The sequence below is a fragment of the Dryobates pubescens genome, chromosome 20 (assembly GCF_014839835.1).
Source record: "Dryobates pubescens isolate bDryPub1 chromosome 20, bDryPub1.pri, whole genome shotgun sequence".
In the NCBI taxonomy this organism is placed as follows: Eukaryota; Metazoa; Chordata; class Aves; order Piciformes; family Picidae; genus Dryobates; species Dryobates pubescens.
Genome location: NC_071631.1, coordinates 10,689,787 through 10,717,652, shown reverse-complemented (window position 1 = coordinate 10,717,652; position 27,866 = coordinate 10,689,787). Strand labels below are relative to the sequence as shown.

At 42.9% G+C, this 27,866-nt stretch overlaps 1 protein-coding gene across 3 annotated transcripts in view; it reads left to right on the top strand.

The window, feature by feature from the left end:
• SMURF2 (SMAD specific E3 ubiquitin protein ligase 2) overlaps positions 1–24,642 on the top strand; it is a 59,736-nt gene extending 35,094 nt beyond the window's left edge. For 2 of the 3 annotated variants that reach the window (XM_054170554.1, XM_054170553.1), the window contains 16 exons: positions 1,369–1,502; positions 1,766–1,831; positions 5,495–5,579; positions 7,160–7,243; positions 9,062–9,264; positions 9,413–9,497; positions 10,790–10,948; positions 16,326–16,536; positions 17,616–17,719; positions 18,982–19,096; positions 19,743–19,921; positions 20,398–20,535; positions 20,730–20,850; positions 22,173–22,374; positions 23,690–23,765; positions 24,397–24,642. In XM_054170554.1, coding sequence (XP_054026529.1) covers positions 1,369–1,502; positions 1,766–1,831; positions 5,495–5,579; positions 7,160–7,243; positions 9,062–9,264; positions 9,413–9,497; positions 10,790–10,948; positions 16,326–16,536; positions 17,616–17,719; positions 18,982–19,096; positions 19,743–19,921; positions 20,398–20,535; positions 20,730–20,850; positions 22,173–22,374; positions 23,690–23,765; positions 24,397–24,496 — 2,062 coding nt within the window. In that variant the 3' untranslated portion in view covers positions 24,497–24,642. Of the gene's footprint in view, positions 1–1,368; positions 1,503–1,765; positions 1,832–3,746; positions 4,227–5,494; positions 5,580–7,159; positions 7,244–9,061; positions 9,265–9,412; positions 9,498–10,789; positions 10,949–16,325; positions 16,537–17,615; positions 17,720–18,981; positions 19,097–19,742; positions 19,922–20,397; positions 20,536–20,729; positions 20,851–22,172; positions 22,375–23,689; positions 23,766–24,396 lie in introns of those variants that run through there. The other variant, XM_054170555.1, reaches the window with a different exon arrangement.
• The last annotated feature ends 3,224 nt before the right edge of the window (positions 24,643–27,866 follow it).

Here is a 27,866-nt window from a genome sequence, read left to right as displayed (position 1 = left end):
CAGTCCCTGTCTGCAGGTGATGGGAAAAAAAAGTTGTCAAAGTTGTGCTTTTTTGGACAAAAAGGAAAAATGGGAAAAGTGTTAATTGAGAATTTACTTGCTCACAGCTGCGATTTGAAGCCATTGACAGTTCAATAGTTTGGTTTGCCAATCTTGACAGTATCATTTCTCTCTTTATGAAAATATTAAGCTGTTTTAAATCTGATTAGTCAATCAATGAGGTAGATTAGTTGACTTTGACTTCTTTCAAAAACAAACAAAAAGCACTTGCAACTCAACTGCAGAAGGCCAGAATTCATGGTCTGGGAAGGGAGAATTACAAGCAGCTCTTGGGATCTGAGCCATAGTTACAAATTAATTTTCCTCAGCTTTAAAAGGCTGTAAGAAATAATTCAGTATTGGCAATGGCTGTCTTAGGTGTTTTGAAAGCAAAAACTAGCCCACAAGATTATTGCTTCTGAAGAACAAAGCTTCAAACAACAAAGCGACAATAAAATAACCCAGTGTCCAGGTTTCCCCAAGCCAGTGCAATGCAGATCCAGGTTTTGCAAAAGCATTTCTGTGGTAATGCTGTGAGGAGCAGGGGGCAGGAGGGGAGGGTGGCACAGCTCACCTAAAACATGGGTGAGCTGTGGGTAAGGGGGTGACATTCCTAATTTGTCATGTGTGTTGCAAGCATGGCCCTTCTGCAGCTTTCTTAAGGGTATGTTAGCTGCCTGAAGATCTGTGAACTGCAGATGGATGACTGGGTTTGGATTTTGTTCTCCCTGAGCACTCAGAAGAGCTCCAAAGTAGGGGGACTTGCATTGCTGGTGACTGGAGGAGTAGCCTGAAAGTAGGGGCTGATGACATGCTGCAAGTGGATGCTGAACTGAGTTTGTGTGCTGGCATTTGAGCTGCTCTGCCTGCTAGCAATGCCCATACACACAGGCTACACGAGCATTGCTGTGCCCTCTGGTTAGGCTGAGCATAGGCATGAAGCTGGCATTAGAGCTGAGCATGTTTGTAGCTGCTTGAAGAAATGTGGTTGCCAGGCCAGCCCACAGCCTGCTCATGTTGCTGTTTGAAGCAGATTATGGAAGGCTTTGGATTCCCAGGAATGCCTTCTTCCAGAGTCAGGATCTTTAGATAAGTTTGTATTCAAGTACAGTCCTTCCAGTCCTTCATAGGCCATGCTGTGATTAAGGCATGATGTGTACCTCTCAGCTGAGATGGCTTTCTCTTGCCAGTACAGTGTGTGTTCAATTATTCATGTAATGGTTGGTAATATATTTTTTAAATTTTTTTTTTCTTCCCAAAGTATTTCTGGAACATCTTTCAAATGTCAAGGAAGTGCCACTGACATTGGTGTTTTTCCCCACTTTTCAGATACATCGGGAAGTCAGATTCCATAACGATCAGCGTGTGGAACCACAAGAAGATTCATAAAAAGCAGGGAGCTGGATTTCTGGGCTGTGTGAGGCTTCTTTCCAATGCAATCAACCGCCTTAAAGACACTGGTTGTAAGTAAGCTAAAGGCTGGGCTTTCTTCTTCCAGACCAAACTTTAGGGACAGACTGTTGAGGAGTGACAGCTAGTTGTGGTGTTGTTTGGGTTTGTGAAGTTTGTATATTCCAGCTGGTTTAGATAGCATGAGAACGTGCTCTGGTGAGACCTCACCTGCAGGAGTGTCCAATAGAGGCATTTTGTTCTGATGGTACTTAAATACACTGCTCAAAGGCAGTAAAATATTTGATGACTTCTGTTTTGTGTGCTCTTTTTGTAGATCAGAGATTGGATCTGTGCAAGCTTGGGCCAAATGACAATGATACTGTTAGAGGACAGATAGTGGGTAAGTAAGGAGTTTGTCTTTTACTTCTCTTGGAGATTAACAGTAGCTATAGAAATACCTTTCCTAAATGTCAGGTTTCTGTATTGGATTTTATCTTTTTTTTCAAATTCAGTGTCTAGTGCCAGAGCCATTTGGACCTCAACCTACAAGTGTCTGTGTAGAGAATTAAAAAAAACAAACCCCAAGAAACAAAACCCCCAAACTACCCCCAAAAATAACAAACAAAAAACCCACCCAACCCAGAGCAAACCCCTTAAATATGATTGCAAGTGTTGAGACAGACAAAACAAAGTTTCTTCAGAAAGCTTTTAGTGTTAAAGACTGGTGACAGTTTGTGCCCCAAATCTCTGTGAAAAACTGGCTGCGCATTTCTTGGCCACTGCGAGCTGCAGCAAAGCTGTGCTTCCTGTAGGCTCTGTGAAAGTGTAAAGCATCTTTCTGTAACAGGAGTGAATGGCTGTCTGGGATGACTTGGTCAATTCATTTTGTGTTTTCACAGGTTATTAACAAGTCTGTCACCAATGTCTGTAGCTGTGCTTTGTCATTCTGCTAACTCATAAACCTCAAATAACTTCAGAATTGGAAAGAAGCTGGCAAATTTGAAAGCAAAGCAGCCACAAACAATTTCATGAACACTCTTGTGGATGCATTGGGAGTTATTTCAGAAGGCAGGGTTTCTAGTAGGTCACTTAAGGAAAAAAAAATCTTGGTCAGGATGAGGAGGTCTTTGTAGCAAGATGGTAATGAGAATATTTGGACATGGAGAGAAGAAAAGTGAATTTGCATGTTCAGTTTTATGTTCAGTTTGTAGTTCAAAGAATATCCAAGCAGCATTATTGTTTTGTCAACCAGACCATACAGTCAGCAAAGGGCTGCAGTGCGTTTGTCTTCTTTCCTCCAGGTTCTGTTGAAGAATACCTCTGCCTTTACCTCTTCATATAGCTTTAACCATCTGTCTAACACCTGATCTGCACGTGTTTGCACAGTGTTAAGATAAGTGTGCAGGAGAGTCAGATGATGGTAGAACTGGAATTATAAGTGCACTGCTGAGACTTCTGACCATTTGTGACTAGTACATTTTCCATGTGAGCTTGCACAGAAGAGTGAAGGGTAAAGCAGTAATTTTTCTGGAGTGTGTTAAGTTGTCAGTTCAGTTTGCATTTTGGTTTTGCTCCAGTGCACTGGTCCCCTGATCATCCATGCTGTATGTATGCAGTTTTGTTTAAGGAATTCCTTTGAAGAGGAAAATGAGCTCAGCTGTCAGGGTCTCTCTGAGCAGCAGAGATCAGTTCTTCCCACAGCAGTCCTTCAGACATGACACTAGCAAGGACTGTACCCTCACCCTGTGATGTGCTCTCATGCTGCCCTCCAGAGTACACAGCATGCATCCTTGTCATCCTGACTGGAGAATGCTAATTGTTAATTAAACAAGCAAAACCCTCCCCCCAGAACCCCAACCCAGAGCAGAAGTGTCTCAAGGCTGCTGGGATGCCAGATGGTAAGCCTGAGGCAAAGACTGTGCAGTGTGGGCATGGCAAATACACTTCAACTAGTTGTCAGAGATAGTCCAGTCAGCAGTGTGGGCATAAATTATACTGACTAGTTGTCTTACCCTGATGTGCTTATGAGAAGTGGTAGAGCCAAGCAGCATTTGCTCTTTTGGCCTGCTTCTGGGGCTGTCCCTGATTAGCAGTAGCTGCTGGATGGTGCATGGAACCTAGAGCAAACACAGCTTGTTGGGGTACAGCTCTCTGTGCTCTGCTTTTTGCTGTTGCCATCAGAAAGGGCAGGTTTCCCCAGTCCTGGCTGTGTTCTAGTGAGGCTCCAGAGACTCCAGGTTTTTTGTTTTGTTTCCCTGTTTAAACAGTTGTTATTAATCTCTTTATATTTTTATCTTTCTTCACCAATGCAATTTTGTGAAGTGGGTGAATGAGCCTGAGTAAAACTAGGTAGTTCTGCTGCACTGGTGGAGAAATCCTGATTACAAGATCAGAAAGAAGATAGAAGTTATAAACACAGCCTCAGTCCTTGTCATGATAAAGTGGCTTAAATTAAGAGGCCATGCAAGACTGGAAAACAATACTAAAATGTAATTGATGCCTTCAGCAGACGATAACCTTACAGATTAAGTGCAGAGTGGGTATGGCTTTAGAATTTGGGACAGGGAACAAGGGGATTTTTATCTTAAATGCCTGGGGTTATCTTCAAAGGGGGGAAGAAAAGGGGACACTTGTGAGTAGTGGATGCAAAGGGCACCTGAACTGTGTCTTAATCTTGCAGCTCTCTTCTGTGCCACCATTTTATTTCTGATGTGGCGGTGCAGAAAAAATGAGTCCTTACTCATTACAAAATGAAGCCGTGCACAAATTTTGGTCCTCACATAGGCAAAGAGGAGGTAATTGCCTTTGTTTAGTTTCATTTTTGTCTGTGTGTATTGCTTGCCAAACCTTGCCTACATGCAGCAATGTGAACTTGTAATGTGTGGATTTGTTGCAGAATAAATACATCATCTTGGTTGAAATTAAATGTAAGGTGTCTTTTGCTCTAAGAAGTTGCTTTGTCATGTTAGTGTTCCTGGAAGTCTAAGAGCTCATATTAGGAATAAAGCCAGCAGGTACTGCAGAGCTTCCTGGGCTGGGCTGTTGAAGGCTCAAAATCCATAGCTTCATAACATGTTGTTGAAAATTTGGACTCTAGGGCAAAACCTGCCAGTGCTGCTACATAATTTTTTTAACCTTGTGATCTTGACAGAAGCTTGGGTTTTAGCTAGGTTAATAGCTGTAAGTTTACTTCACTGCATGCACAGATAGGACTTGCAGGCAGTTGTCCAGAGGTACAGTAGTGCCGCCTCAAATGTGGGCCACAGCACGTATTCAGCTTTTTAAGTCATCACTTTATTGTTAAAGGCAAAACAAAACATCAGAAAAAGAAAAAAAGACCCACAGGAACACAAGTGTCATAAATTATCAGATTGGACACTTGCAAATCATGATATTTGGAACAAAAGCTGCCTGGGAAAAGAAAAATCTTTGTTTTTATAGTTGTAGTACAAAAGCTTCAGGCATAAATATCCATGAAATGAGACAAGCAGTGCAGTTTTGCTGAGGGCAGTGAGGGCTTTTCAGGGTGCTGAGCACTGCTCGGTGTGAGAGTTGCATTTGACTTCTTAGCACTAGTGATTGAAAGCATCCAGTAAACCAAATGCAGTGCTTCAAGCAGTTACATTTTGCCTGGTGTATGTGTGTTGAATCTCATGTGCACACAAAATACATAATAACAAGTCCAAAACTTAGAGGAATTTCTTATTTTAGCTCTTTCTGTTAGCACTAGCACTGCTTGCTGTCCCAGCTCTGAGGTTGGCCACCCTGCTGCCACCAGCAAGTCACAGTTCATCTCCAAGTTTCATGACAGCTTGAGAGTTAACTTCTTGTTCTGCCTTACCTCACATTTATATTCTTTAAGGTAACTTACTTGAACTGTGATGTAGAACTACCTGTATGAAAACATGCACTTTGTGTGTAGCTCTCTTTTATTTGTGAGAAGGACAAAACATCTAGAACATGGCTCAGCTTAGTCCTCCAAGTTGTACTATTTCTCTTTCAAATCTAACTGTCATTGCATTCAGATGTCACATCTTTAATAATTCTTTTGTTGTCTTAATAGTAAGTCTTCAGTCCAGAGACCGAATAGGCACAGGAGGACAAGTTGTGGATTGCAGTCGGTTGTTTGATAATGATTTACCTGATGGGTAAGCTACCATCACTCTGATGTAAATACACACACAGCTGCAGTAGTGAGAAGTCAGTGCACAAACAGGTTAATTTCTTTTGATTCTGGCACTCATGAGTTGGGCAGTTTTGAATGTAAAATCAGAAGATAAGCCAATGAGGATACAGAAGATAGTTAGTTAGTTATTTGACACTTGTCTCTTGGAGAATGGGAAGTGACCTATACGAGTAAATGCTCTTAAACATACACTTGTTTAGGAGAACATTTGCCCATCAAATTGTAGAACTGATAAATTAATATCATGTTAAATCAGAGCCAGCAGACTGACTTCATCCATGCAGTAGTTCTGTAGCAAGGGCCTGCTGCCTTCTACAGAGCTGTGCAGAAATTTGTGCTGTTACAAAAATGAATCACTTCTTTTATGTAAATCGGCATGAAGAAAACATGATTGGGAGAGGTAAGAGAGAGCCTGAGTTCTTGCTGTATTTATCTGCCAAAGGCAGGGCTTAGGATTTTGCTTTGTCCCTGTGAGAGTTTATGACATCATTAACACATAAACCAGTTTTGTGAATACAGAAAAAATGCTCTGGTTTAAGTTCTGGTGCTGTCATCAACTTCTTCAGAGCAAACACAGACCATCTGAATGTGATTCTTGGCAGGTAAAGACAGGAGAAACTGATTTTTCAGATGATGAATTTTGAAACATAAATTAGCATCTAAATTCTGAGAGCATTCTTTTGGAATAGAATAGAATAGAATTAACCAGGTTGGAAAAGACTTTCAAGATCATCAAGTCCAACCCATCACCCAACACCATCTAATCAACTAAACCATGGCACCACGTGCCTCATCCAGTCTCTTCTTAAACACCTCCAGTGGTGGTGACTCCACCACCTTCCCAGGCAGTCCATTCCAATGGCCAATCACTCTTTCTGTGAAGAACTTCTTCCTAACATCCACCCTAAACCTCCCCTGGCACAGCTTGAGACTGTGTCATCTTGTTCTCTTGGTGGTTGCCTGGGAGAAGAGACCAACCCCAACCTGGCTACAACCTCCCTTCAGGTAGTTGTTTTGTTACTTTGGAATCTGGAGAGGTCAGAAGCAGTTTAGATACTCACTTCAAATGTGCTTATTGTGTAACTATGGCTTATTTAATTGTGTAACTGCAAAGCTAGCTGTATTTTGGAGTGCAAAACAGTAATAATTAAAAAGTCATGGTATTTGAAGGTGACTTCTTAATGAAAGCAAGCAGTGCATAAAAATAGTGAAAACACAGAAATCAGTGGGTAAAAGAAGTTAAAGACATTATTAAACATAATGTTTTTCAAGAAGTTTCTTTATATGGCTATTTGGATTTAATTAGAATGCAATCAGTTACTGAACTGAAGGTGTGACACTGTTAATGATGTGCCCAGCTCCAAGAGAAGGTAGGATCAGGTCTGAGTGGAACTTTCAGTTGTTTCCTGGTAACCTTGTTCAGCTGAAGTGATTCATAACAGTGTAAGTCTTCCTGAGTTGGCACTTACGTTGGAAACATTTTGTGCACTGGTTTCCTGGAAATACCACTCAGGGCCTTATCTCTCCATGTCTGAATTCTAGGTGGGAGGAGCGGAGGACTGCCTCTGGAAGGATCCAGTATTTAAATCACATCACACGGACAACTCAGTGGGAGCGACCCACACGGTGAGAGACTGCGTCTGATGAAGTTCATTTGCTGGCCAGGAGTGCTGAGCACAAGGCATTCTAAGTGGCTCTAACAGGGATATTGGGCATTTCTTTGAGTCACTCTGCAAACATTGTATGCTTTTACTCTCCAACATCTTGCTCCTTCAGCCTGCCTGACGTGTAACTCAGAAGAATCATTCTGACTAGGGTTGGGGGTTTTTTTGTTCCACTTATACTGGTATCTCTGCCTTCTTGTAGAGCTGCTATGGTAGAACTGCAAATGCAGACATGACAGCATGCAGGCATTGTAAAGGGTGAAGAGAAGAGGTCATGAATAGCTGACAATCACTGTCTGTTTCCATGCTATGGCCATGTAATGCAGAGCTTTGAAAGCTGATTGTTACAGGGCATGTTTGGAGCACTTCATGATCACCTCCTCTAATAACCACAGAGGGGTGTTATGGAAACTGTTCAGTAAACGTTATCCTGGTCGCTGTGTGGTTATATTTGTCTTAAAATAATCTGCACTGTTAATGCTGCCAGCTCTGATATGTATCTGCAGTTTCCAAGGGAGTGAGGGTACCGAACACCTTTTTAATTTACCTGTCTGTATTTCTCCAGGTACATTAAAATGCCTATTCCAAGAGGTAGAGACAATTAGAGTAGAAATACAAATGCAAACTGTATGATTTTGTTTGGGGAATTTCCTGCATCCTAATCAATCCTCCTTTAGCCTCTTTTAAATCCTTTGGAAAGCAGAATTGAGATGCAAACCCATGTAAGTCAATGTTACCCCTTGCGGTGGAGCTCTCCAACATTTGTTTTCTTTCTTGCCTAGCTCTTTTTCGCTATCCTCCCCTGCTAACTTTCCTTGCAAATTAGAAGGAATAACAAGGCCTGATCACTTCCTCAGGCATATAAAAGTGATGTGAGAAAGTTTGGGCTGTATGATGCTCATTAGAAAAAAATTATTTCACTCTTGTGGTGGGTTTAGAGGCAGACCCCCCTCCCCACAACAACCATCCTCTGCTACCAAGAATGTGCTGGGTTGAGGCAGCCCCCTCTCCCCACCACGGGCAGGAATAAAACACTCAGACAAACGGATTGCAAAAGTGATGAAAGTTTAATAGAAAGCGGTGAATGTTACAGAGAACCCAAAGCACTGTGACAAAGAGAGATCCCAAAGCAAACCCAGAGGCATCCCATTCCCACCTGAGGGTACACCCAAGACCCTCAGGGCTCCTTCTTCCCCCTCCCTCTGCTGGGCTAGTCTCAGCTGGCCAGGCCTGAGACTGCCCATCCCCCTGTGGCCTTGGGCCTAGCCAGGCCCAAAGCCAGGAGACATCTCCCCCAGTTACCAGCTGACGGAGGAGGAAGAAAAGAGAAAAGTGCTAGACCCCGCACTGGATCTTAGAGTGGTGCAAAGAATTATGGTAGGAAATACACACAATTTCCTGCGTCCATGCCTCTGGGCTGAACTTCTGGACACAGGAAGTGAACACATCAGGGGGCACCCAGCTCAAACTGCAACAACCCTCAATACTCTTAAGGTGGGAACTGTTCATGTAAGCATTGGATATGATCTTGATCCTGCAGTGTCATATAATTGAGTGTCAGGTCAGACCCTAAGACAGGTGAGGAGTTCCTGTGGGATGAATCAGTGAGTGCAGAGCAGAAGCTTTCTGTGCCTCATTGAGGTATCCTGCTCCACACATCAGCGCCTCAGTTCTGCCATCCACAAAGATTTCCCCAGAGCCCTGAGATGAAGCCTCTCCACTGTGTGTTGTGCAGCTCCATATGAAGTCAGCAATGCAGTTATTATGTTTTTCCCTCCAGGCCAGCATCTGAATACTCCAGCCCAGGCAGGCCGCTGAGCTGCTTCGTGGATGAGAACACTCCGATTACGGGGACAAACGGAGCGACGTGTGGGCAGTCCTCAGATCCCCGGCTGGCCGAGAGGAGAGTCAGGTCACAGAGGCACAGAAACTACATGAGCAGGACACACTTGCACACTCCTCCTGATTTACCTGAAGGATATGGTATGCAAATGAAGAAAATGTCAATTGTAGTGGGAAAGTGGGTTTTATCTTATCATGTGTAAGATCCTTTCAATTCTGGGGGCAGTCAGGAATTTGGAGTTGTTACACTGAAGTTTTTTGTTCTTAGTTATTTATCTTGATTTCACAGAGCAAAGGACAACTCAGCAAGGACAAGTCTACTTTCTGCACACTCAGACTGGTGTTAGCACGTGGCACGATCCAAGAGTACCTAGGTAAGTACTCTGCTCTTGGGAGACCCCACCTCGAACACTGTGTCCAGTTCTGGTGTCCCCAGCATAAGAAGGGCACAGAACTGTTGTAATGAGTCCATAGGAGGGCCGCAAAGGTGATCCAAGGGCTGGAACACCTCTGCTTTGAGGACAGGCTGAGGGAGTCGGGCTTGTTCATCCTGGAGAAGAGATGACTCCAGGGAGACCTCAGAACTACCTTCCAATACCTGAAGGGATGCTACAGGAAGGCTGCAGAAGGACTTTTCATAAGGATGTCTAGAGACAGGACAAGGGCGAATGGTTTGAAGCTGAGGGAGAGCAGGGTTAGATTGAATCTTAAGGTGGTGAAACTCTGGAATAGGCTACCCAGGGAGGTTGTGGCTGCCTCCTCCTTGGGCATGTTCAAGGCCAGGTTGGATGAGGCCTTGAGCAGCCCAGTCTAGTTGAAAGATGTCCCTGCCCATGGTGGGCAGGTTGGATTAGCCGTTCTGACCCTCAGCTCTTCCCTCCCTTCAACTCACCCGAATACTGGAAGATGTGAACAGCTTTTAAGAGAGCTACACTTGACAGCCTGAGGTATCTGAGGTGTGAATTATATACATGAAAAATCAATACATGTACATTTTTGAGGACTTGTGTTTGTTTTCTGTGAAACTCTGGTGTGAATTTACACCTTCTTAATTTCAGCAGAATTTCCTTGAGACCCACTAAGCCACCCCTGCATTGCGCCGAGCAGAGCTGAGTCATTGGTCATAGAATATTTGATTTCACATATTTTTGTTAGAGATCTGTTTGCTTCCCACAAGCACTTGGGGCTTTGGGGCAAAACCTCCTGTGCCATGCACGCATATCCCATGCAGAATTCCCTGTGGAAAGTCTTAACTCTTCAGAAATATAGCTTTGTTTTGTAGTTTTTCAAGTATGATTCAGAATTCCTTTCATGACTAATGTTGGTTTAGAAACATTTGCTGTCAGCATTGGTGCAGAACTGCAATTCTATTTTGGCAACCAGGGCAGTGATCTTTATTTTGGTATTAATTTCACATCTGAAATTCCTTTGTAAAAACGAAGGTGGTGTGATAAGAATTTTCTTTTTCCCCACGGCATGTGTTCTGGGTGTGTGTTTTTCCTTTGGTGGGCTTGCACCTTGGGAGTAGACATCCCAGCTGAAGAGCTCAAGTTTCTGAGACAATACATTTTTCTCAGACTGCATGGAATTGTTCTGTTACATTTACGCTCGTTTGGCTCAGAAGCCAAATGCTGAGGTATTTTTCATTTTATATTTGTTTTCACAGGGATCTTAGCAACATCAATTGTGAAGAGCTTGGTCCACTGCCTCCTGGATGGGAGATCCGCAATACAGCAACAGGCAGAGTTTATTTTGTTGACCATAACAACAGGACAACGCAGTTTACAGACCCACGGCTATCTGCTAACTTGCATTTAGTCTTAAAGTGAGTCTACAGTCTCTGGCACATGCTGAGTGAGAAAAAGGGACTCCTGAGGCGGGCTAGATCTTGCATCAAAATGTATTCTACCGTTCAGCAGTATTTACAGCACAGCAGTGTTGCTCTCTAGCACACTACCAACCTACTCTGTTACACAGCAAAGGAGACAGGTTTAATTGTTCTTGGGAAAATCCTACCTCCATCAGCGTTTAGGCAGGAATGTGACTATTGTGATGCTGAGAGTTGGGGACAGCAGGGGGGAGGCAAGTGGAAAAGGTTGGCCCATAGAATTTTTCCGATGCAAGAGAGAGACTTCCTTTACTTTTCTTCATTCTACTTTCAGCCATGGAGAGCCTCTTTTAAAATAAGAGGTTGCATTCAGTAGCCAGCGGTGTGAAAGACTGCTGAGTTAGGCAGGGGTGCACAAGTGCCCGACTATTTACCTGGAGTAAAGGAGAACTAATTCAGCTCCTGCCTTCAGTTTAAGACTAGTTGAGATGTTCTCAAAATAAGATCCAAATAATTCAGATTTGGGGAAAAAAGTAATTAAGAACTGCATTTTTTTCTGCCTTAGCATCTTGATACCACATTTTCTCTGCCTTAGTGTCTTGACACCACATTTTCATTCTACATTTTTTTAAAAGAGAAGGGGAAACTCGAGTGAATTTTGGCTCTTGTTTTTATTCCCTAGGCACTCATTTCACACCGGGGGATTTTCTACTGAAAGTGGAAACTAAAAAGCAAACAAACATTTCTCTTTTTGCATAGACATATCTGTTAGTCCAAGCTATCTGGGAGTTTGGCTCTATTGTTTGTCTTCCTAACACCTTTTAATACTCATGCGAAACACCTGTAAAGTATTGAGTAGGTGTTAAGTGGAAGAAACAATGGAGAGCTGGCCAGATAGAAAGCCTTGCAGCCCTGGGCAAGGAGTTAGGAGGAGGAATAGTCCCGTTAAGGAAGTGAATCATTGGGAAGAAAAGCTGAAGGAAAGAATAATGGGAACAGGCAGTGAGAAGACAAAACTGAGGAATGGAAATATCCAGGAGGTCAGCAGATCTTGTGTGCGATAGATAAAAGCTGGCTAGACTTTGTCAGCCCAATAGACATTTAACAGCCCAAGGAGGCAAAGAGTCTGAATATTGACAAATAATGTATTTTGCTTATAGAAATCCTCAGTTATATGTGTGTGCACAGCACAGAGCCTTGGTCAACTGACATCATCTAGACACTTTTATGGTCTTTTTATCTTTTGGTTTTAATTTAGAACAAATCGCATCTATTTTTAGCTGAATTTAGTTTGGCAATTTCAAACTAACATGATATTAAAGGATATTTATCAGTAGAGGAGCGTTTTCATATTTGAAGCACAAGAAAGTTCATTACTTTACTTGAGATTTAGATATTTTACCCAAAGGAAAATGTCAGACCACCTTAGATACAACAGTGTGGAATGTTCAGTTAACTGGGCTAGGTTTTTCTTCTATGAAGGGAGACTGAGAGCCCTGCTGCTGTTCAGTCTTGAGAAGACTGAGAAGGGGATCTGATCAATATCTGAGGGGTGGGTGTCAAGTGGAAGAGGCCAATCTCTTCTCAGTGGTGCACAGTAATAAGACAAGGAACAAGTGATGCAAATTTGAACATAGAAGATTTCACCTCAACATGAGGAGAAACTTCTTTACAGTGGCAGAGCACAGGAGCAGGCTGCCCAGAGAGGTTGTGGAATCTCCTTCTCTGGAGACTTTCAAAACCCACTTGGATGCATTCCTGTGAGTACTACACTGGGTGCTCCTCCTTTGGCAGGGGGTTTGGACTGGGTGATCTCTGGAGGTCTCTTCTAACCTCTAACATTTTGTGATTCTGTTTGAAAAACTCCTTCCCTGGTAGGTCTGTTTTTAAGCAGGGTCTTAGTGGCTTGTCCTAGGTGTGCTGTAGAGGGCAAACAGGTAGCTTGCTTTATCTGGAAAATCTAATTTGACTTTCCCCTTCCAGAATCATAAAACCATTTTCCATTTCTTTAAACTTAAAGTACCTCTACTGTGTGCTTCAGTTTTTCATGTCTACAGCTGCCTTTCGTTAGGGAAGGACTTCAGAAATTCAATTGGCAGTGTCATCAGCAGAGTCTATTTCCTGGTGAACCTTTTCTGGTGTTTATTCTTTTATTGCACCAAACAGGATATGTGAAAGTTGTTTTTTTTCTTTTTTTTTTTTTTCCCTTTTCCCCCCTTAAGCCTACCTCCTTGTTTGTGCTGTTTAAAAAAAAAAGGCAAAAAAGAGGAAAGTAGTTTGTCTTAGGCTTGGCATTTTGTAAATTATCTGAGAAGTGAGCTTAGAATTTGGGTGGGATGGTTGTGATGGTGTTTTAGGTTCAAAGCCATAATGAAAAGAGTGATACTGACTTTTCTGAGCTGAATAAAGCAGTTTGGTCTTCCAGGGATGACATTCTAACTTATGAAAATAATCAAACCAGTTCCCCAGTTCTGTTTCAGAACAGTGGCCAAGAGTTTGTGATAGATTGTGCTAGTATGCACCTGAAGAGTGCTCAGCTAGGTCCTTGGAGCACTGCAGAACCAAGCTGAGTCCTTCAGCTGTGAAAACAAACTAAGAAATGAGCTGTAATTACTTTAAGCACTGCAGATTTTTTAGCTAATATTGCACTGATTATTTTTAGTCTAATATGGAGGACAGCATTTTTGCTTTTCTCTTCCCAGTTCTCTGCCCTATTTTAGATTGGTTTCATTTGATGCTTAGATCTTAGGTTCATGCTCATTGCAGAGACTACAAGTTCATTTAGTCTGCCTTTGACTAGCTTTGTGTTCAGGGGAGGCTGTATTTTTTGCTCTTAAAGGTAGTATGAACCTCTGCTCACCTTAGTATGTAATTATGACCTCTGGTAGGCAATACAAGGAATATTTTCACATGCTCATGCATATGGAATTCAAGTTCAGCCTTTAGAACAATGGTTTTGTTTTAATTTGTATATCAAGTAAATACAGTTTAAATGACAGTCATATTTAAATGTAATCATTGGTGAAAAGAAATTACCATGCATATAGCCCTGGTGAGGCTTCCTCTGGAGTGTTGTGTCCAGTTCTGGGTCCCTCAGTTCAAGAAGGACCTCAAGGAACTGCTTGAAGAGTCCAGCATGGAGCCACAAAGAGGCTGTGAGGACAGACTGAGGGAGCTGGGGGTCTATAGCTTGGAGCAGAGGAGCATGAGGGGTGACCTCATTCTTGTTTATAAAGATGTGTAGGGCACTGTTGGGTAAGTTTATGGTAAGACCAACGTGGTCAGCTTCTTAAGGTAGACTTACTTTAAAACCAGCAAACAACAAAGCCCTGTGAGACTAATGATGTTGATTAAACCACCTTCTGAAGTTCTGTATCCTAGGACATAATGCAGGGTTTCTGTGTATTATTGCCTCCTTAGAGGCCAGCAGTTAAGAGCTATTGCTATTAATGTTAAGCTTGGAGTTCCAGCTGAAGTGATGCACAATGACGGTGGCATTGCAGGGGTTTCTAAACCTTAGCCTAGTTAGACTAGTGATAAAGAGTTGCTGGTGACCTGGTGTTGGTTTTCCTTAAGGGTGATTTGTGCAAAATTGCTTTAAATAGGAGGTTTGCAAATAACAGACAAGCTGTTCAGAACCATAAGGCAAACTGGGAACACCCCCACTCCTTTTTTTAATTGCCAATTCTGAATGTTCCTGTGATGAAAACCTGCTGGAGGTGAATTTTGGTTGGCCAGTAGAGCTTTTGTGTAGACTTCGTTTCAAAACAGACAATAGGCTGCAATTTTAAAATGCATTAAAACTGTGTTTGGCTCCATCTCCTGTTTTTTTGATGTTGAACAAACCCAATTCCTTGACATTCCACTGGAAAACATTTGGAATTGTAGCCGGTCTTATTTACCCAGTAAATTCAGGGTATTCCCATGTGTTCCACAGAGAGACTCTTCTTGTGGTTTAGGTAAAACACAGCTTTTATCCTGGGTTGTTTGGAAATGCCATACAAAAAAGCTAGAAAATACCTACTTACTGTGCACAAAAAAGAACAGCAGAGGACATCTCTGTGACACCATTTGCTTGCTTTGCCTAGTAAGAGGTTAGATTTACAAAATCTCCTAGAATTGCTAGCAAAAACACTTGTGTATCTGTGCCAGTCAGTTCCATGTGAACTCCCACATTCCTGTGGTCCAGACTAGGCCAGGTACAAGGGACAAGGTCCTTGCCAAGCTGCCAGTACAAACATCTTTCTGTAAGCTTACTCTTTCCCAGACAAGCCATTTAAAACAGACCGTGGCATTGAGTGGAGATTAGAGGTACAGTGCTTGGCAGATCGCTCCAGGGAAAATGGAGGAAGGCAAAACAGGCAAAGGAAATACGGAAACGCTCGCTGAGAAATTCAGCGTCAGCAGCTTAGCAGTAAAATTCTAGGGATAATACCTCGCAGGCTGTAACCTTTTGCATACTTTGTAGAGTAGTACTGATAGAAATAACAAAGCCTAAAACCAACTGGTAGCTGCCAAGAAAGACAGAAGCATTTGTCTTTAGTCATAGTGAGAGCTCACCATGAGCCGGCAGCATGCTCGTGCAGCCCAGAAAGCAAATCACAGCCTGGGCTGCATCGAGGAGTGTGGCCAGCAGGCCAGGAGAGGCACTTCTGCCCCTTTAGTCTGTTCTTGGGAGACTTCAAATACTGCATCCAGTTCTGGTATTCCCAGCATAAGAAGGACACCGAGCTGTTGGAGTGAGTCCAGAAGGGGGCCCCAAAATTGATCCAAGGGCTGGAGCATCTCTGCTGTGAAGATAGGGTGGGGGAGCTGGGGTTGTTCAGCCAGGAGAAGAGAGGACTCCAGAAGGACCTTAGAGCTGCCTTCCAATACCTGAAGGGATGCTACAGGAAGGCTTCAGAGGGACTTTTTATCAGGGTGTCTGGAGACAGGACAAGGGGGAATGGTTTGAAGCTGAGAGCAAGCAGGGTTAGACTGGATCTTAGGAAGAAGTTCTTCAGTACAAGGGTGTTGAAACTCTGGAATAGGCTACCCAGGGAGGTTGTGGCTGCATCCTCCCTGGCGGTGTTAGAGGCCAGGTTGGATGAGGCCCTAAGTAGCCAAGTCTAATTGAGAGGCATTCCTGCCCATGGTGGGGAGGTTGGAGCAATTGGTCTCTGAGGTCCTTTCCAACCTAAACCATTCTGGGATTCTGTGATAAAATCTCTCTGAATTTTAGCTTTCAGTGGCCATGGACATTTTTCACATAATCACAGTAATAATCATCGTAAACTGGAACTAGTTTCGTTACAAAGACATAATCTTGAAGAAACACCTGAAGAAAACGGGGTGTATGACTTGAATGTCTGCAAACAGCTGTGTTTGTTTCCAGCCGCCAGAATCAACTGAAAGATCAGCAGCACCAGCAGCACCAGCAGGTAGTGTCCCTGTGTCAGCTCCCAGACGAGGCAGAGTGTCTGACTGTGCCAAGGTACAAGCGAGACCTTGTGCAGAAGCTCAAGATCCTGAGGCAAGAGTTGTCACAGCAACAACCTCAAGCTGGCCACTGTCGTATTGAAGTCTCAAGGGAAGAGATTTTTGAGGTAATGTGGAGCATGTGACCCATCTTTTATCATTGAGGGAAGGGGAGGAGGGTTGTTCCCTGCTGTTTAAAGCAGTCTGATTAGATCTTGGTGTCTGGAGTTGAAGCTGGGTTTTCACTGGTGTCAAATGGGAAGAGGAAGCATATCAAAGGGATGTTAAGAACAGCTGTGTACTTAAAGGTGAGGTATTTACCCTGTAGAGAAGGAGGAGGAAAGCTTTCCCTGGGGCTGGAGACCTTCAGGGACTGAGGAAGGAGTTCAAGCACTTCATGTATTTGAAGATGCTGTCTCATTTCTTTCTTCATTGTAGGAACTTCAATGTCTGTTACAGAGGGGATGTCACACACTGGAAACTAAACAGTTACTGATGATGTCTGATCAGGTGTAGTTTAAGCAAAATCACTGTTGAATAGGATCCGTCTTTAGAATTTGGGTCAAGTGTCTCAGTTCTGGTTGATTTTGTTTTATTTCCACCCCTCTAGAATCAGACTAATTTTATGAATTCTTTAAGCTTCTGAATGAGCAGAGATGCCCTGCTGAAAAATCTGGGGTTAATTCCTTGTTTGACATCAGAATTCGTTTTGCCTCTTCCAGCTTTTTTTTCCCTATTTTCTTGTTGAAGCCTTACTGGTAAATAATTTTGTAGGTGTACTGGGATGGCCTTGATGCTTCTCAAGATGCTTCTTGAAAAAGGTTGCAGGTGTGTTGTAGCTGGAACAGAAGCTCCACTGTTGGCTTTTCAGACTGCCAAAATCTTGAGCCTTTATGCAAAATAAAAGGAGTTTACTGACACAAATTTTAGTATTTTATAGTTGTGAGGATGCTCTGATCACTGTGCACCTCTGGAACTGTAATGGAAGGTGATTCTTACATCTGTTTTATTGGACAAGTGCTGTAGCATTTGTAGAGAACTAAGTAACATTCTGTGATGTTACAGTCTGGTTTGTAGCTAGCAAAATGGTGTCCCCTCGAATGGTGTCCTCTTTGGGCTTGGAGTCTGATACTCCATTTCCAATAAGCAGTGTCAGCTTCTTGTCTGTAAATAGCAGCTAATAAAAGCAAGTGTGCTGTGTTTACAGGAGTCCTACAGGCAAGTCATGAAGATGAGGCCAAAAGACCTGTGGAAACGATTGATGATAAAATTCCGAGGGGAGGAAGGCCTGGATTATGGAGGTGTTGCCAGGTAAACAGGCTGTCCTCTCTCTTCCCCTACTAGCACCACCTGTGTTTTGGAATTCTTAACCAGCCTCATGTCATCCTTTTTGACTCCTAGTTGTAGTAACTTCTGTAACAGATTGTATGTCAGAAGAATAGATATTTTCAGATAGTCTTTTAAAGGAGAAATTGCATCAACCCCCCTAATTTATTGGAAATAAATCAGCGGGTGTGTTACAGATGGCATCAGTTGTCCATCACAGATGCAGGATAGGCTTTTGGAATCTGTTAAAATTGCTATCTGTTTCTTTGGTGAGTTGAACTTGAGCAGCTGAGAATTTAACCACTAAATACTTGGCTTTGTGGCAGAACTTTGGTCCAAAAATATCCGTTCTTGCATGTTGTCACTGCTGCTTGAAACAAAATGTTAAAACCCAGCCGTTAGTAGGAGACTAAAGTCTGTCGATAGTCTGAGGTTAATTTTCACCTGCCTATAATAAGTGACATGTATTGATTGTCTGAAGATTATTTTCACATTTTACATCAGTGTAGCAATTGTCTTGGCCAATTGCACAGATGCTGCTTTACTGCACTGAACATCCTCCCCTCCTCTGGCACGTGGATTTGCTCTCTAAATGAGTGACTCATTTAGGAGTATTCATTGGCTGTACTAATTAACTGTAACTAGTCAGACAGTCTTGGTGATTCAATTACTATTAATTGATGATAATAATAGTGTTTAAGTCAAAGCAGTTACAGATGCTGGTGTGCACTGTATTCCAAAGGACCTGCTAGTATTTTTCAGCATGGGTTTTGTTTCCAGTCTGTCTCTTCCGTCCTCCATACATGAGGACCAGTAAGGCCAAGCTAGGAAGTGTAATTGTTTGTCCAGTTTTTAGACCATTATGTAGTGACTTGTGAACATGTAATTAAAAATTTAAATACATCCATTACCAGAAGATGCTTTAGGTTTTGATTCAAACATCTCTATATTATAGTCAATAGCTCACTTAGCCTATTCTCATAGCAGAGGTGCTCCAGCCTTTGGATCATCCTTGTGGTCCTCCTTTGGACTTGCTCCAACAGCTCTGTGTCCTTCTTATGCTGGGGTCACCAGAACTGGACACGGTGTTCAATGTGTTTCAGCCTTCTCTGAGCATCTTCAGAGACAGCTTTCTTCCCATTCATGTTTACCAGTCAGATTGAGAGAAATCATACTGCTTTGAAAAGATCCTCAGTGTAGAGCTGTTTTTGTCTGAAGTACACAATGAGTTATTTGATTTTCTTCAGGGAGTGGCTCTACCTGTTGTCACATGAGATGCTGAATCCATATTACGGTCTCTTCCAATATTCCCGAGATGATATCTACACGCTGCAAATCAACCCAGACTCTGCGGTCAACCCGGTATGACTGGTGACAGGAGCTCTCCAAAGGGTCATTTGGTGACTAGAAATCAAACACACCTGGAATGTCTTAGACTTGTGAACCCATTTCTCATATCATTACTGCTAGAGATTCAATTGGTGCAATAATGTTCCTGGATTCATAGATGGGTTGGGTCGGAAGGGAACCTTAAAAATCATCCAGTTCCAACCACCCTGCCATGGGCAGGGACACCTTCCACTGGACCAAGTTGGTCAAGGCCTCATCCGGCGTGGCGCTGAACACCTCCAGGGAGAGGACATCCACAACCTCTCTGAGGCAACCTATTCCATTGTCTCACCAAATATGGTCATTGCTTTCTAATACTGATCAAAGAAACTTCTCAGATGTGGTCTTAATGTTCTGTAAGATGTCACCTTAGGTTTCCTGTGGGAGAAGTTGCCTGGATTTTGATTTTTAGTACTGGAAGCAGTACAGGCAGTGTGCTGTCTGTTTGAAAAAAACAACAACAAACCAAACCAAAATGAAACAAAAAGGCTCTTGATAGGGTTTTGATTTGTTGTGGGTTGGTTTCTTTCCTTCATATTGAGATTTTACTTAACACTGAACAGGTATAGCCTGGAGGTCTCATGGAGCTGAACAGCTTGGTCTCTTCTTTCTGTTTCAGGAACACTTATCCTATTTCCATTTCGTTGGACGGATAATGGGGATGGCTGTGTTTCATGGACACTACATTGATGGGGGCTTCACCTTGCCTTTCTATAAGCAGTTGCTGGGGAAGCCAATTACTTTGGATGACATGGAATTGGTTGACCCTGATCTGCACAACAGCTTAGTCTGGATACTGTATGTACCATGAGCTCTGAGAGGGCTGGAATTGTGTCTCAGTTAACTTGATAATGCTCCTAAATCCAGCAGAAAAGAAATGCAATGTATTTTGATCCCCTGCTTGGGCAGATTGAAGAAATATCTTTCTTCTGCAATTCAGCTTCTTTAAGGCTCAATATACTTAAGGTGTTCAAATCTGGGGGGCAGGGGAGGGAAATGATTACTGAGCTGTGAAGTGCTCATTTACTAGGCTCTAATTTATTAAATTTGCCCATGGTTAGCAGTAAGGTGTGATTAAAGTGTAACACTGAAACTTTGATGATGGCTTCAAAATGGAACAGGGCAGAAATGTGTGCTCACCTTCTGCTTCCAAGCAGAAATTGGAAGTGCTGTGGGAGAACTAAATTGTGATGTCTGTCATCTGTGTTATGGCTGTGAGAGAACTGCAGGACGTGTGCTCCCTGGTGAGTCACTTGCTGATTTCTTTCCACCAGTGAGAATGATATTACAGGAGTCTTGGACCACACGTTCTGTGTGGAGCACAATGCATATGGGGAGATAATTCAACACGAGCTGAAACCCAATGGCAAAAGCATCCCTGTGACAGAAGAAAACAAGAAGGAATATGTCAGGTACAGCAGGATATTTCCAAGGTGTTTCGTAGTCCTGTGGTGGGGAGGATCTTTTACTTGTCTGAAGTACTTGCCAGTGTTAGGTGGTTGCTTTCTGAGTGGTGCTGTCAGCAGGGCCATTTTGGGGGTGGTTCAATTGAAGGTTTGTTGCATTTGAACTCCTCTTTCAGCAGCCCCATCTGCACTTCTTGCAGGCTTTACGTCAACTGGAGGTTTTTACGAGGAATTGAAGCGCAGTTTCTGGCTCTCCAGAAGGGATTTAATGAAGTAATCCCACAACATCTGCTGAAGACATTTGATGAGAAGGAGTTAGAGGTCAGTCCAGTGAGGTCAGGTTACCTCCTCAAGTGTAATAAAAGTCTGAGGTGCTCTTCTGAGGTTGAATCAGGTGGGAAGATGTGTCCCAGAGCCTTGCGGGGCTGCAGATGTGCTGCAAATGCAGTTAGCACGAGGGACTGGCAGGTCACAGCCACGGAGACTGCAGGCATCTTCCACTGAGAGCTCCAAGAGGGTTTCTCAAGGTGCATTTCATAGCAGCTGGAGGATAGTGGAAGAGGAGACCTTCTCCTGTACCTGACAAATCTCCAAGCCTGCCTGAGCAGTGTCTGCAGTGACTCAGCCTGTTCCAGAGCACTGCTCCAGCAGAAGTGGTGGGGAATGAATGTTTCTCATGCTGTGGTTTCATGACATGAAATTCAGTGCTGCTAGGAAAATAGCCTGTCGCTGCCTTCTACTCCCACCATTTGCTCCCAGCCCTTCCAGTGCACTGCACTGGCTTTGCTCTCAGGCAACTGTGTGGTTTTGCAGAGCTGATTTATGCCAGACTAAATTGGCCCTGTAAATCCAGCAGAAGGGAAGGTGCTGTCTGGTGCTGTCACAGACAAATGTGCTATGAAGTGTCAAGATCAGGATCTAAATAATATCCTCTAAAGGCAAATCCTATGGATCCCAAGCTTGGTTTAAACCTGAAATCTACTACACAGTCTGTTAGCTGTGGAGCTGAGGGGTTTGCTGTATGAAATGGCCACAAGGTAAATTACACTGCTCACTGTACTAGAATGTCAGGAATTGCTTTCCTTTGTAACCTGAATAATTTCATTCGACAGCAGTGAGCCAGCCCTGCTGTTAACCCAGGATGGTTTTGCAAATGCAGAGTAAGAAATGGGAAGGTCCAATGTCCTCAGTCTATCCCTGTGAAGCTTGAACTGATCCATTGTGGGGCTTTGGTTTAGAAGCACTGAGAGCTTGTCAGGAAAGAAGTCTGGTTTCTGTTACATCTGGTATGACAAGAACAAGATTATTATGGGGGGCCCAGAGTTGGACCAGCCAAGCTACACCCTCAGCTACACTCCAAAAAGAAACCCTGAATTCAGATGTGAAGTAGGGGGTGCACTTTCACACATGGGTGGACTCTGTGCTTCTGTCATTTAACTGTTTGTGTACAAAGGTAAGATTAAACCAAAACCAACAAACACAGCCTTCTATTTCTGCATTGCTTGGGTCTAGTGAGGTCATAATTTGCCTTTGGTATAAAATCTGTCTGTTTTTCAGAGTCAGTTCTTACTTGGCTAGCTCCAAACCCATTTTTGTTTGTATTGATCAGTGATGAAATCTTTCATTCTGTTTGAAATTTACAGCTCATCATTTGTGGACTGGGAAAAATTGATGTTAATGACTGGAAGGCAAATACTAGGTTAAAACACTGTACCCCAGACAGCAACATCGTGAAATGGTTCTGGAAGGCTGTGGAGCTTTTCGATGAGGAGAGGAGAGCTCGGCTGCTCCAGTTCGTGACAGGCTCCTCCAGGGTGCCTCTGCAGGGCTTCAAGGCCTTACAAGGTAACAGGAACTGCAAATGCCTATGCTTGGAGGAAGCGATGGGACACATCACAGAAACATTAGCTGAGAAAGAGGCCGGCTGGCTACAGGGTGACTTTGTAAGAGCCATTTTTAAGGGTGTGCTGAATAACAATCACCCAATCACCAGCAGTGGGATTTGGGTGTGTGTTTATACCTTGTTCAGATGTAAATGGATTCTTTGTTTCAGGCACACATGTCCTCCTCAGCTGACCAGAACTTTTGCCAGAGATCTTTGTGGGGTTCCCCTTAGGTTTTGTGGGTGGTGTTCTGTTTTTTTTGTGGTTGTGGGTTGGTTGTGGGGTTTTTTTGGGGTTTTTTTTTTTTGGTGGTGGTGGTTTGTTTGTTTTTTTTTTTTCCCCTGGAAGCCTGTGTTTTAATTTGTCTTTTACAAGCTCTGGGACTAGAAAACACCAGCATGCAGTGTTCTTGTGGCTCTGACAGCAAAGGCACTTCCTAACGCTGCTTTGATTCTAAGTGACGCACCCAAGGCATCAGAAACGGTCACCTCCATTACTGACCTGTCTTCTGAACTTCACTTGAAGCTCTGGGTCTCTGTGGTGTCGGCTCTGGCTGTAACCCCTGCTGCTCTGTTAACACAGCAGTGACCCTGTGTCACCCTCTCACAAAGATGAGAGAAAGCTGCCTGGGGAAAACATTCGCCATAAACCGTTTTAACAGGTGAAAGATTCCATCAGAACACAAATTCTGGGGTAACAGCCACCACATCCCAAAGCTAGTTGCTCTAGAAATATGGTTCTTCAAAGATTCTTTTTTCTTTTCCTCTGTTCTTAAGGAGAGCAGGGTCTGCCCCTGTGCATTATGTTCTTTACTGTCTGTCTCTACACAGGCAAGAATTCATTTTACTGAGGTTAGGGCATTTGTAACCTCTCCTTTGTGAGATCTTCCATGTACACCAGGCCTGAGACTGCTGTGCTGCAGATCTTCTTTCTTTAGCAGAGATTAAAGGGTTCTCTGTGTAGTCAGATAAATTAACAAAACTAAGAAGCTGACTTTTTGACCCCTATCAAATCTGAATAGGCTTGGCTCAAGACCTGTTGTAAAATGGGGACAGCCACAGCTGCCTCAGTTTTGTCCTGTAGGAAGGGTAAGAGAACTCAAAACTGTGACAACTCTATAGTGTGCTGTGTAAAACAGGTGTTTAGGTCCTCCTTATCACTGGTTTCTTCCTCATCTTGCAGTGTCTTTTTTGGTGGTTTTAGTTACTTTTTTTGTTGCTGCAGACACTTCATATTATGCAATACAGTAGTAGTAGAGATCTCTTCTGGATTTTCAGGTGCTGCAGGTCCACGGCTATTTACAATACACCAGATTGATGCCAGCACTAATAACTTGCCAAAAGCCCATACCTGGTAAGACTTCTTCAGCTCTCTGTTGTAATGTATTGATAAAACCAATTTGCTGTCTCTCTATTTTGAGCAGTCTTTCCTGCTTCTCCCTCCTCTTCTGCTATAATAAATGCAGTAGAGGTGTGAAAAATGGAGATGGCTGTTATTTCTGTCGAGTTCTCTTGGACTTGTTGCTCTGTCATAGTTTCTGGTGCATTAACTGACACGTGCTATGTGATGAGGAAAGGAAGGCTCTGGAAAGACCTTATGGAGGTCTCCCAGTACCTGAAAGGCGCTACAAGAAAGCCAACAAGGAACTTTTTACAAGGGCTTGGAGTGATAGGATGAGGAGGAATGGATCGAAGCTTGAGGAGGGCAGATTTAGATTGAAGATTAGGAAGAAATTCTTTAGAGTGAGGGTGGTAAGAGCCTGCAACAGATTGCCCAGGGAGGTCGTGGATGCCTCCTCCTTGGAGGCGTTCAAGACCAGGTCAGATGAGGCCTGAAGCATCCTGGGCTAGTGGAAGGTGTCCCTGCCCATGGCAGGGGGTGGGAACTGGATGATCTTCCAAGTTTGTTTCTAATCTAAACCATTCTGTGACTCTCTGATGCTGGAGGTTGCAGGCAGATGAAACTTCTCCTCTTGTCTCCGCAGCTTTAACCGCATCGACATTCCCCCCTATGAGAGCTACGAGAAGCTGTACGAGAAGCTGCTAACTGCCATCGAGGAGACCTGTGGCTTTGCTGTGGAATGACCTCCACTGCCTTACCCCAGACTCTATTTATACTCCTGTCAGCCAGAAAGCCCTGCCCTCAGCCAAGACTCAAGAGATGCTTGAAATACAGGAAACTTTCCCTTTTCTACACTAGGACACTGGGAGGGAAAGGACAACTTTGGATTATTTTTTTTTTTAATTATTATTATAATTATTTTTTTTTTTATTTTATTTTTTTTTTTATTTCAAGAAAATCGGTTCTGTGGTTCCTGCCATGGGATCATTCAGCTGCTATTAAAAACTAATATCTTGAACATACAGAATGCTGACTTTTCCTACATTTCAACAGTTAAGCAGTGTTCTCTACTTAAAGACTACTACTATTTTTATACAAGGTTTTATGTATTACTATTTGCCTACCTGGTTTCTATTCTCAGATACCAAGACACAACTTCAGCAGTCGGTACAACTCACGTTTCAGCCTCTTTTCAATGTATGATACTGACCAGCATCTAGACCTGCTATTTTTGGAGGGGGGTAAAAAAAAAAAAAAAAGAAAAAGAAAAAAAATATTTTGGAATACTCTAACTTTGCATAAAATTGGCTGAAAGAGTCATTAGCCTTTTAAATCACTTCCATCTTAACTGCATTTTCTTACAGGATACCTTTGTGCTCCGCAACGGAAATTCAACCTTCCCAAGGAGGCTTTTTTTCTTTTTTCTTTTTTTTTTATAATAATTTTTTTTTTCAAGCATTAGTTTACCAATATTGATGTTTTTGGGTCCTATTTATATCATTTGTCAGATTCCTTCAACAGAATTTCTAGCGTGAGTGGCACATACTGTGTTTGGAGCAGTCCTTGTGTTTAACAGTGGGACAGACCTTTTTCTAATGATCTGTAGATGTTTGGATTTTTTGTTTGGTTTTAGGGTTTGGGGTTTTTTTTGTTTGGTTGGTTGGTTGGGTTTTTTTTAAACAGCAATTTTCTAACCTGTCAAGAGTATTTTATTATTGTTGTTGTTGCTTTTGACTTTAAATACTGCATTTTTCAACTCTTTTCAAGCTGATTAGGTGATACTTGACAGCAGAAAAGCCTGTCAGCAGTTCTATTCAGAACCCATACTTCTCCAGTCAACCAAAGCTTGTTTGAATGCAGCCAAATCACCTTCTGTATTCATCTGTGCTAAAAGTTTGTCAGGTAAAACACAGTTGTAATCTTTTTTTGTCTAGCTGCTCATGACGTGGGTTTTAAGTTACAGCTAAGGAGAAATGGGTGTGTGAGCTGAACTTTGTGTCATGTGCTTTGCAAATGAGGGTTTAGATGCGCATAATTTATTGATTGTAGGGATGGAAGTAAGTATATATATGAATTATTACATGGGTTGATCTCTTCAAGGGGGAATAAAATGCACTACCGGTAGAGGGAACTGAACTCTGAAGTTAGCCTTGGAAATTCTCAGTGAGGATCTCTGTGTGATCTGCCCATGATGTGCAGGTGGATCAGTCTGCTTAGGACTGTGCTCTCAGCAGTGAAAACATTTGCAATAAGTAGCCTTTTTCCCCCCCCAATCAGTATGAGTTTTTTTTTAAACTTAATTACAATTAATCACCAACACTGCACTGTTTTTACACTGCCAGCAAGAAGAAAGTCAAGGGCATTGAAAATGCTTAAAAAATGGGATGTGAACAGCTGTTCCATGTCTGCAGTGTAAGTCACCGTGAAGTAGCTAATTCTGTCTGTTCTGTGGAGCTCGACTTAATTTTGTTCTGCCAAATCTGACTGCCCCAGTGAGTAAACTACTACTGGCTGTTGTGTGTAGAATAGTGGGCAACAAACTGCTTCTGGAAAATTGTGGTAAGAATCTGGTGAGCCAAATCCACATTCATGTGATTGTTTGTTTGGTACAGCTGTTGCTGGAAGGTTTGCTCAAAGAGCCTTGCTTCCCAGGCTGGGCTGGCTGCAGAGGTGAGGCTGCTGAGGGAGGTAGCTAGAAAGTCCCCAAGCCAGGCTTCCTGTCAGCCAGGCTTGCAGTAATGCATCAGCCTCTTTTGTCTTCAGGGGACTGTTGCACTTAGGTCAGCAGCTGGTACCTTTGTGCCTGAAGCTGGGATCTATCATTCACAGCTTCCAGGTGATCCTGGTGCCAGAGAAGCTACTACTGCATCTGGCAGAGCAAAGTAGGTGTATTCTTACTCAGTACTGCTGCCTGTAGCTGGGACCACTGCTTCTGAAACTGCCAAAGACCTCTGCTCTCCAAACTGCAGGTTTTGAGGTTACTTTATATAGAGGTTCTTCTGACCACTCTTCAGAAGATAGATACTACAGTGTTGGTTTTCCCCCCTGCTCAGGCTATGGCTGCAGCCTGCCTAGTCATGAGAAATGTAACATCCAGTTTGGTCCAGCTTATGGGTAAGCCAGGGCCTTGTCAGGTGATGGAAGGGTGAAGGCATGGTGCTGTTCCCTTTGCACCAGCCAGCTCATCTCAGCACTCTCTCTGTACTATGTCCTGACCACATCATCTGTACCCACCTCCCAGCAACCTTCTCACTGCCAGCCTCCTAAAGACTAGTAAATGTATTGAACGTGTAGTTACAGCCACCCTTACCCCCATAAAAGCTTTTCGGGGGAAGGAGGAGATGAGCTCTGCAGAACAGAGACTTTAGATGAGTTGCAAAGTACCATTCTTTTTCCCAGCAGCCTTAGCAGCACATCTGATTCTTCTACCAAACATTCTGGTATGGCATAGAAAGCTTTATTTAACTGCCACAGATAAATAGGCAAACCCAGATAAATCTGCATTTGACTTCCCATAGCTGACAGATGAGGATGAAAATACCAAGGATCTTGAGTGCCTTTCTACCTTCACCATGACTGAGAGCTTTAACTAAAGCACTTCCTCACCTAGTCAGATATTTATCTGGCACTGTTCAAGGGTTGATTCCTTTATGAAATTTAGTTTCAAGATCACATCAGTTAGTTTCCCCTCAAAACAAGGTGCTAAGCCTAATACTGCATTTTAACCTTGGACTTTCACCCCATGATTAATGTGAATATTTATTTCAACACGTCCCTCTTCCTGGATTTTACTTTGATCCAGTTTTTAGTTGTTTTAGAGAGATGTCACATCATGGTTTTATGCTGTTGCTTTTCATGATGAATGTTTAATGCTGAACAGTGACTTTTGTAGATTTCAAATATACACGGTTGAGTTGCAGAGGATTTAATTTCTCGGTGTAAAGAGTTTTGTAATGGTGCTTTGTACAGTATGTATTCTATTTTTTCCTTTGCACATAGTTTCAGTTTCCCTAAACTGATTTTATTTGTACCTTTTTTTTTTTTTTGGTGTTGTACTAAAGTCCAGAGCACACAAGCCCTTCTTAAATTCCTCTCCTACAACACTACATCTGT